This window comes from Leptonychotes weddellii, chromosome 2 (genome assembly GCF_054177405.1).
Source record: "Leptonychotes weddellii isolate Sample4059 chromosome 2, ASM5417740v2, whole genome shotgun sequence".
Taxonomy (NCBI): domain Eukaryota; kingdom Metazoa; phylum Chordata; class Mammalia; order Carnivora; family Phocidae; genus Leptonychotes; species Leptonychotes weddellii.
Genome location: NC_138370.1, coordinates 141,422,374 through 141,432,725, shown reverse-complemented (window position 1 = coordinate 141,432,725; position 10,352 = coordinate 141,422,374). Strand labels below are relative to the sequence as shown.

At 46.5% G+C, this 10,352-nt stretch overlaps 1 protein-coding gene and 1 long non-coding RNA gene across 6 annotated transcripts in view; one reads left to right on the top strand and one right to left on the bottom strand.

Annotated features, from left to right (window-relative positions):
- Positions 1-298: 298 nt before the first annotated feature.
- LOC145720358 (uncharacterized) lies at positions 299-9,174 on the bottom strand. Its single transcript, XR_014143274.1, has 3 exons — positions 8,808-9,174; positions 7,898-7,968; positions 299-599 (listed from the first exon to the last, which is right to left on the bottom strand). It is a non-coding gene; the product is annotated as an uncharacterized LOC145720358 (long non-coding RNA).
- Positions 9,175-9,395: 221 nt separating this feature from the next.
- The window catches only part of DCUN1D4 (defective in cullin neddylation 1 domain containing 4), a 66,472-nt gene continuing 65,515 nt past the window's right edge, over positions 9,396-10,352 (top strand). For 3 of the 5 annotated variants that reach the window (XR_014143032.1, XM_031034460.2, XM_031034459.2), the window contains exon 1: positions 9,396-9,553. Coding sequence is in view for 2 of the 5 variants with exons in the window: in XM_031034460.2 (XP_030890320.1) it covers positions 9,529-9,553 (25 nt within the window). In the remaining 3 variants the exon portion in view is untranslated. Of the gene's footprint in view, positions 9,554-9,872; positions 10,012-10,352 lie in introns of those variants that run through there. The other 2 variants (XM_081812397.1, XM_081812398.1) reach the window with 2 other exon arrangements.

The window sequence follows — 10,352 nt, the reverse complement described above, 5'->3', positions numbered from 1 at the left end:
GAATGTGCCCAGCTCACCCCTGAGATTGTCCTGCCCAAACATTCTATTCCCCTTTGTTCTGGTTCTGTTCCTTCCTGCCAAGTTCCATTCTAGTGCTGCAGGCGTTAAGTGGAAAAAAGACATGACTGTGGGCAACCTCAGTCAAGGAAGGGCTTAATGGAGGTGAGCCTGAAGCTGAGTCGGAAGGGCTGGGGAGGAGCCATCATGGAGACGGGGGAGGAGGACAGACTTAAGGGTGGGAGGCTGGCTGGGGGAAGTACATTGTTGGTGTGGAGCCCTGTGTTTGTTAGGAGTCTTTTATTTCAAGTGTAAATATCTTTGCAAGGGGTACTATGTTAACACATGTATATTTCCCCTGGATCAGCTTATCCCAGAACAGCAAACCAGTCATGCACAAGGAGCTGAGGGAATGAGACGTTGGACGGGTAAGTTCTGATCATCAAAACTGGTCCCAGGTACAGGCGTCTCTGGGGTGCATGAAGCAGGCAATGATGCTGGGATCTACAATCTGCGTGCGTGCTGTGGGAAGCCGGGTATCGTTTTGCTCCAACAGTGGCCGAGTGACTCAGAGGCAGAGGAGAAAGAAGTGTCTCCATTTCCTAATCCAAAAATGGCAAGAGGAATTGAGAATTTCACCCTTCCTGTGACCACTGAGTACCACAACCTCTCAGCACCAGTCTGGTCTCCTTCCGATTCTCAGGCAACCCCTCTGTCTTTCCTCCGGGATGTTGTTTAAACTCGTTTCAATCTTGCTCTTATTAGGGAACAGAGAGGTTTGCCTTCACTCACTGGGGATGAACCTTGTCCTGAAAATAGCAGGGGTCTGTCCAGGAGTGCCGGCCACCAGGCACCACGACGGGAGCCCTGGGATCCTGGAAGGGGAGCTGGAAAAGGGGGAGGAGGGGGCAAGTGGCAGAGTTTTGACCCACATGCAATGGCAACCCTTTAAAGCTGAATTGCCTGTAACAATACTCTGCTACTTTGAGCCCCATGGAGCCCAATATGGGGCTTGAACCCACGACCCTGAGATCAAGACCTGACCTGAGATCAAAAGACGGACGCTTAACCAACTGAGCCACCCAGGCACCCCTGAGCACTACTCTTACATACACCAACGGGTAGTTCTGTTGCCAGATCCCCAAATCATTTTAACAAGGAAGAGAATAAAGTTCCATACCCTGGAGTTGGGGAAACTGTGCTTCATGTTGCCGCTAATGATGGGCAGAGAGAACACGGAACCTTTGCCCTGGCCCCCTAGAGTTATGTTAGGTGTGACTGCCTACCGTTGCAAGAAAAATAGGTATATAGTCTCCATAATAAAGGTCTTGGAATGTGTGTTTGGGGCGGGGGTGCAGAGGGTGGGCAAACAGCCCTTTGTACAATGCCATACAAAGAAGGAATATAGCAAAGTGATGAAAAAATTCAGATCTGAAGCCAGGTTGCCTGGGTTTAATTCTCCCAGTTCTGCCATTTACTAGCTGTGTGACTTTGGGGAAGTTACTTTCTCTGTGCCTCAGTCGCCTCACCTGTAAAATGAGTTTAACAAAAGTTTCTACCTCTTGGGATTGTTGAGAGGATTAAATGAGTCGATACGAACACTAGAATGGTGCCTGGTGCCAAGTGAGTGGTACTTAAGTGTTTGCCAATACAGTATTTATATCTCCTAGTCTATTATCTGTGAATTGGAAATGTCTCCCAAAGCTACAGTTATATAAAATTTGAATGGAGGTTTAGAACAGATGAAGGTTGTAGTGAGAGAGCTTTGAAGCCAGAAAAAGTGACTGCGAGGTGGAGGGATGAAGAATGAAATGAAAGCAGTTGCAGGGGCTCAAGGTCAGGCTTGCCCAGTAAACTGACCAGACTGTGGGGGTGGGGCAGGGCGGCGGGGCGGCCCGAGCCCAGTGGGAGCTGATCAGGGCCTGGGGTCAGGGGATGAGAGGATGAAACAATTAGATGAGAGGGAAGGCAAAGGGTGACTGTGGGCAGGGGAGGACCCAGAGTCTGGGTGTGGGTGGCTGCAGAAAAAGCAGCTTTGACAGCAACCCAGTTTGGAACTGGAGGTGAGCGAAATTTGGAAACAGAAGCTTATTTTTGGCCTCTCCTCTCCAAAGAGCACTGCTTCTCTCTTGCTCTTTGTCCGATAGTCCAATACCTCCATACTGCCTTGAAAATGCTGCCCCCCAGAGCCAAGCCTTCCCTCCTCTCTACTGCTCCACAGCCTGAAAATGCTCACCTCACCCACCAGTTCCCATTATTTGAGCGCAGGCTCAGACAACAGTCAGACTGGGGAGGAGGGTGTGGAACTCCTCTCTCACCAACAAATTACTGAGAGCCACTGACTAGTCCCTCAAGTGTCTGCATTTTAAAAGGGAAATACTTGTAAACTCAAATGAATATCTCATCTAGGAATTCTTAATTTAGGGGGTGATGGGGTGGACATAGGTAGATTTCAGGCCTTTGACAGGGAGTCATCATTTTCATTGATTCTTAAAGGGGTCCCGTGACTCCCAAAATGTTAAGGGTATTTGCTTTAACCTACTTTGGCGAAGGAAGTATAACAAACTAAAGTGTAAGCATTCAGGTTAGTTGGAAGGAAATACTTTTCAATTGGGTAAATCAGTGGTTTGTGTGTGTGTGTGTGTTTGTGTGTGTCCGCACGTGTGTGTGTGCACGCCTCCAAATTCTTTCCTTTTTCTATTTTGGAACCATAGATATTTTTCTGAAATACTCTGGATTCATTACTTTCTTCCCACAACATGGCTTCTGTGGTGACTTCAATTGGGGGGTTCAGGTGTGTCAGGAGCCTTGTGGTAGCTGAGGCAGATGAAACCAGCTTGTAGGAGCTGGAATCTGCTTAGTCACAGGTTTCTGACATCCTACATCCTCTTCCTTTCTAGAACAGGAAGTTCTTACTTCCATAACATGTTATCACCAAGGAAGTGAGCATATATTTTCCTCAGCTCCTGTCCTCCTCTTCCCTCCCCCACTTCCTACTGCTGCCTGCCGGCTCCATCCACTCTCCCAGAATGCTTCACTTTGCCATAATGAGATGCTCGGCTGTGCAGCCACCCGACGTCTGGAGATGGATGGGGCCTCCTGTATGCCCTGAGAGGGATGTTAAAAAGACACTGTATTCCTGGAAGCAGGCTAGAAAAGGCGAGGAGAAATGAAGAGCCTGACAGCACACAGACGCCACTGTACAACGAAAATGGTTATTCTTTCTGCCCATACCCTGCTAGCTGGAGTAACTGAAGCAATGGTGTATTTATGAAAGTCACTCTACACGTCATGCATTGTTTAGATTCGATTGGAAAATTATACCTTCTGAGATCGAATTTAATGCCACATCATTAGGACTTGATGAGCTCCACGCGAATAAGGTGAAAATACCCAATTCAGAAAAGAACATGTGGTAATGAGCACAGTTTTATTCAAATACTCTGTTAAATCCCTAGGCAGGTGTGATTTCCAAAAAATAAAAGGCCCTGGGTAAAAAAAAAAAGAAAAGTGCCAGTTTAAGTATTCTATAGTTGTGCTGGAGAAAAAGATTAGCAAAAAAAAAAAAGAAGAAAGAAATTGAAATTGAAACACTGATGTCAAATCTCAGCAGAATTGGAAAAGTCTTAGCTTTTCTGAGAGATCCCTAAAATGGCAGCTTCATAAAGAAGGAAACCCGGATTTTCTAGATAACTTAAAAACACAGACTCATTTTTACTTGAAATAGCCCCAAGCATAAAAATTAGCCAACTGCACCTCACAAAACTGCATGAAGTTCACAAGGAAATATGTGAAAGCATCACATAATTGGCGCTCATGCATTTATTCCTGCTTCTCTCTCCCACTTTTATAAATGCTTGTACATATTCTATCATATTTATCCCTTGAAGATATTATTCCCATGTTTGTAGATGGAGGAATGAAGGCCCAGACAAGTTTAATGCCTGCTTAAGTAGGAGGGTCTGCGTCTTATTCCAGGCTGACCCAAGGGTAATACCTAAAGACACTTTGCCTCTGGTATAGCAGATTAAAAATCTGTGGCACTCAGGGAAGGGTAATATTACTTCAAAGCACAAGGAAGAGAAATTAGTCACTATGGGAAGACAATATGTGCTTCTATTTATGTAGAATCCCCTGTAATTTACTACAATCTGTTTAATTGTTTAGGAATTTCTTATGTACATCTGAACTTCCAGTAGCAATCAATTTCCATTAAGCTAGTTTTCAGAGAGTTTGAATGACACAGCATTGATACTGGGTACTCATTTTTTTTCTTTATTGTGTAAAGTCTCACATTTCAGTTTCAAACTAGGCTAATTTCACATTGGTGGCATGTCTTGGTGAAGAACGCTTTTGTCCCTAACTCAATGCTCACTGTAAACTCTAGAAAGGAGAAAGGAAGCCAAATTAATAAAACATAGTGACTGTGGAGTCAGGGACCAGCTTAGAGGGAAAAGAAGGGTTCGTGATGACAAACTGGCTGTGAGGGGGAAGGGTTGATTCAAGAATATGATGAGTACTAGGGCGCCTGGGTGGCTCAGTTGGTTAAGCGACTGCCTTCAGCTCAGGTCATGATCCTGGAGTCCCTGGATCGAGTCCCTGGATCGAGTCCCTGGATCGAGTCCTGCATCGGGCTCCCTGCTCGGCAGGGAGTCTGCTTCTCCCTCTGACCCTCCCAACCCTCCCCCCTCTCATGTGCTCTCTCTCTCAGTCTCTCTCTCTCAAATAAATAAATAAAATCTTTAAAAAAAAAAAAAAAAGAATATGATGAGTACTGCAGCTAACAGGTATGGAGCCAGGTATTTTTATGTGCTTTACTTATACTTACTCATTCACTTATTTCTCACAACATACCTAGAAGGTAGTTCCTATTATTTTCACTATTTTGCGGATGAGGAAACCAAGACACACAGAGATGTGAAATAATTTGTCTTCAGTGGTGGACTGACTTCTTAAACCAATGGGTTTTTAATCCAGGCCATCTGGATTAAGCTTATGTTCTGCTTCAGAAAAAAATGTCAGAAGTGCTGCCATGGCTAAAAATGCCCAGTGTAGAGTTGGTTCCAGAAAGTTCCATCTCTTAAGGTCTCTCTTTTTTTTGTGTGTGTGTGGAAGTTATATTATTGCCCCAACAGAGGCTGATGAAAAAAAAGAGGAAGACCTTTTAACGTACATTATAAACGGACATGACAGGATATCAATTCTACAAAGTAACCTGGAGTGATTAGAAAGAGGTCATTTGCTTGTGTGTCATTTTCAGTGTTCTAACCTCTAGCATAAGAGGGGCATGGGAAAAGGAAGCGGATGAAAGAAAAAGTGTAGTGAACAAGATATATGGTAAACGATGCCATCTTTTCAGCTTTTCAATCATAACCAGTTTTGAGGAGAGACTGTCCCTGTTGGTGACAATGGAGGAAAATGTCTACTTCTGTGCTTTTTCCATTAACCTAGTAATTGGGGCATGACTATGTATAGGTATTGAAAAACAAAACCTACATTTTTATTACCCTATGAGCATTTGGTAAGTGGCTATTGCAAAACTGTTCTATGTATATATGTGAAAAGCACCATAAGTTAAGGTGGCATTCTTATGAAATTCAAAGCTTAAGAGCTGAAACTGTTTCCCAGTAGCACAGGCCTCAATGGTTAAAAGGTTAATTCCAGTAGGCTGAAGAGGCTGCCCCCTCCCACTGATCTATCAGAGTAGGGAACATATTATATTCAGCAGAGCCTCATTAGATACTCTAGATAAATAATCTCATTAATAATATACCATGAAGTCAATAGTTGCTATTGAAATAAGGTCAAAAGGATAAAATAGATAAGAAGGATGGAGTAACGTGGAAATAATCTTTCAGACTTGTATTTTTCATAATATATACCTACAAAGGCAGCCTGAGTGTCTACATACTCAACTCTAGAAAGAGGCCAGGTTTCACCATCTTTTAAAAACAGATTCACCTCCGGGGCACTTGGGTGGCTCAGTCATTAAGCGTCTGCCTTCGGCTCAGGTCGTGATCCTGGGGTCCCATGATCGAGCCCCGCATCGGGCTCCCTGCTCCGCGGGAAGCCTGCTTCTCCCTCTCTCACTTCCCCTGCTTGTGTTCCCTCTCTCACTGTGTCTCTCTCTGTCAAATAAATAAATAAAATCTTTAAAAAAAAAAAAACAGATTCACCTCCATATCATTGTATCCTTCTAAGTAAACCTCTCAGGTATGGAAGGCATACTTTAACCTGATTAAGAAGAGAGGGAACATTATAACACAGGGAGTTTGACCACATAGGGACACTATTCCTTATTAGCTAGGTGGCAAGATACTGAACGGTCTCAACCTCACTTAACTTATCTGTAAATTAGGAATAATATTAGTACCCTCCTTGGAGTGTTGTGAGGTTAGGTGGAATACTTTAACAAGCAAAGCACTATAAGAGTAATGCCTATCACATGGGAAGCAACAAAAAAAAAGCTGTCATCATTTGGATTAGCAAACTGTCAGTTGGTTATGAGTTTGAAGAAATAAACTATCCTGACCTCTACTGATATATTTACTTTTTTTGGTTTATTTGTTTCCATGTAATCCCATCTAGCCTGACTTTTGATAACTAGTGGAGTTCTACATACTCTTTCACTGCAATCTGAGGCTGAATTAATTCCTCCCTGACCTGAGTTCTTTCCGATTCTCTTCCAATTTTATTAGGGGCATATTTATCTATTTGTCTAAGCAGGCCCAAGTTGATTTCAGTCTTAGGACTATGCCATTCTCCACTCTGTATCCCCATCCCCAACACATGCAGAAAAGCATGCTATGGTGGGATGTGTGGAATTTGGGGAAAAGTTTTACTCTACCAACACAGTCCCAAGACACTAATTTTTCCCCCAAGGATCTGAATATAAAGGCACAGAAGTGTAACATTATTACCTCAGTAAACATCCCCACAGAGATCAAGTTGTTTGGAGATGGTATCAATTAGAAAAAAGTTAAATGGGGGCGCCTGGGTGGCTCAGTTGTTAAGCGTCTGCCTTCGGCTCAGGTCATGATCCCAGGGTCCTGGGATCGAGCCCCACATCGGGCTCCCTGCTCTGCGGGAAGCCTGCTTCTCCCTCTCCCACTCCCCCTGCTTGTGTTCCCTCTCTCACTGTGTCTCTCTCTGTCAAATAAATAAATAAAAAAAAATCTTTAAAAAAAAAAAAGAAAAAAGTTAAATGTTCTAATACATATTGAAAAAATTTCCTGTTGAATTTCATAAAAAAGAAGGCAGTATTCCAGCTATGAAGTATAGAATTTGTATTAGATGGCTATAACAACTCTCAAATGGGAAGGAAGAGTAGTTTACCCGTCTCTGGAGTTTGAAGCTTTGATATTGGTACAGGAGGAAAGACCTGGTCTAGGAGTTGAAAAACCTGAGTTTAGTTATTGCTTTGTTATTACTAGTTGAGTAACTTGGATTAGACATTTAACTCCATTGGACCTCAACTCTCATATTCTTAAAATGAGCAAGTTGGATTTTCCCAAGCCTTCTCCCAGATCTAAAATTTCACATTATAGTCAACATTCAGTTCACTTTAAGGAACAATTAAGGAGTGCCTATTATTTGAAAGCACTGTACTAGATGCTAGGGACATAAAGATAAATATAAGAAAATTCCTGCCCTCAAAGGTTTATAGTCTTGTGGATTATTAAAATGATGGGGAGATATCTGCAGAATATTATATATAAAAAAATATTATGATTTGTGTAAGTTCTATATAATTTATTACTTCCTAGATAATGATAGGCTGAAAACATAAATGGGATAAAGAATGCAGGAGCAGCTCTTCCATTTCGAGTAAGGAGGGACTTTCTTAGAATTAGATCTGCCCAACAAGGAATGGCCTATTTCAGAGTCCAGAGGTACTTACCCATCTCTGTGAGGCCCCGCTGACAGACCTGTCAGGTTAAAGGTCACCAATATGGATGAGAATCTTGAAACCTAAAGTGGATAAATTCAGGTCAATTCTGAGATTCTATGATTAGGCAAAGTGATTCATAAATATTTGAATGATAGAAACATGATAGATATAAAATTATAAGGATGTAATTTACCATGAGACATTAGGCATTAAGAGGGATGGAGTATACTACAACAGGAGTGGTGTAGGACAGAGGAACTGGTTTGATCCTGTTCTTTCAAAATATCTTGGTTTTGGCGTGACATTTATCCCCTGACTTGAAACGTAAATTTCAGAACCCTGAAACTCAAAAGCCTTGGCTGAAGAAATCTAAAACCAAAATGACCAATGTTTTGTTAACAATTGTTTGTGGTGTAATCCTATTCCTTGAGGGGGTGTGTAATGCTCTTGGCTGTAGGTTGGGGTAGGGCCTTGGAATACAGGTAAGTGGTGTAGGTGTCCTGTGACTGGGGTAGGAGGGGGCTATCCTCCCTAAATATCTCAAAATATTATTCTGCTACATTATGGTTAAGTGTGATGAGTTGGTTGGAAAGCGTTGAAAAAAGTGGTTGCAACTCGTGAAAATGGTGCGAATTCTTGCCCTAGGAAACTCAATGGTCCTAAGAATTCACTTACATTAACACCTTCTTTTGCCAAGTAACAGCCAAATGAGGCCCTCTTAGCGTCAGGGCCCTAATTTCCTGTATCCTGTGTGGGGCGTATGTGTGTACGACGGACAATGCCTGTAGCATTCGAAGCCTTTAGAACAGCCCACTTTTGACCAAGGGGATAGAAGTGTGGTGATTCTGGAAGAGATGTACGTTTCGAAAACGGGGAGAGGATGTAATTGTTGTACAAGAAATGGGAATTTGTTCCTCACCCGAGGGTTTGCTGGAAACGAGGACACGGCGATTCTTTATCCAGTTTCCTGTAGTAGGGAACACCTAGCAAGAGAAGTCCCAGTCCAAGTTCGGCGCGGACTGGGCTCCTGCTGAGAACCGCTCTGAGGCATGCAAGACAAGTGGGAGACCCAAGTAGGGGGTGACTCCCCTACTCCTTGTAGTGGGACACAAGCTGCCCGAACGGTGCTTTCCCTTCTCGACTCTTCGCGGAACACCACGCGTGCTTTGTTTCAGAAGCCGACCCATCTTTCTCGGTTGGTCTGCAGCTCCACCAATCCCGCCCGTGACGGGGCGGAGCTTCAGGGTCAAGGTGGACCCGTTCCCCAGCCTCGCCCCTACACGCGCTCTCGGACACCCGGGGGTGAGTGACAGCAGCCGGGTCCAACCTGCTGCTCCAGACCGTGGCCTCCGCCAGGGGCGTTACGGGGACGAGGCGCCGGGCCAATCGCATTGGACTTCAAGGGGCGGGGCCTCTTTGCCAGCTCCAGACCGGCGCCCTCCGCACTCTTTTTGTCAAATGAGAGACGCGGAGGGGCGGTCCCTCAAGCGAGGTTCAGCCAATGGTTGGAGCCGAGGTGGGCGGGCCGGGTGTGCTGGCGGCTGGTCCTCAGCTCCAAGCCGAGGTGCGGCGAGCCGGTGGGGGGACCGCGAGGCGAGCGCGGGAGCCTGGGCGGCGAGTGGGGTGTGAGCTGCCCGAAAATGCACTCGGATGCCGCCGCTGTCAGTGAGTAACAGAGCGAGCGGGCCGGGGCCGGGCGGTTGCCAACACTCTCCACTCCATTCCCGCAGTCCCCGCCCCCCGCCTCCTGTCCCGAAACGCGCCGGGAGCCCCTGCCCGGGAGCCACCCCTTCCCCTCCCGGGGCCGGGGCGGGCGGTGACGCTGCGGGTGGCGCGGGGGCGGGCGTGGGGGGGAAGGGGCCGGCCTGCCGGGGGAGGGCGGAGGTGAGGGGGGTGGGGACTGGCTCCTTTTCAGTGTTGGGGGCAGGGGGGGCGGGACGTGCGATGAAGGGCTGGGACCGGAGTGCCTGGGGTGAATGGAGGTGGAGGCGGCGGCGGGCGCTAGCGGGCAGGGCCGGGGGTGGCACCGGCGCGGGCAGAAAGAGAGGGAGCGAGCGAGCGGGGCGCAGGGGTGAGGATTTCCTAGGGGCTGAGCGGTGCGGGCGGCTCCGTGAGCAAGGCGGGTGAGTGCGAGGGGAGCGCGGGGGCGGGGACAATGGGAAGAAGGGCTGGATGGCGGGGGTGGGGGGGGGAACAATGCGGTGGGGGAATGGGGGTAGCGGCCGAGTGGGGCAGGAGGGCGGGCACGGAGATGAGGGCTGATGTAACGGGAGAGCGAGGTGGTGGGAGGGATTGGGGTGTGATGGGATAGTTGAGTCCGGCGGGCGGGAGAGGCATAGGAAGGGTGGTGGGTAACTGGGAGTGGTGAGAGGGGGCAGACGTTGGGGTAATAGGATTGAGCAGGTGTTGGGAAGAGAGGGTAATTGGGAGTGAGAGGAGGAGGGGAGGGTTTGGGGTGACAGGA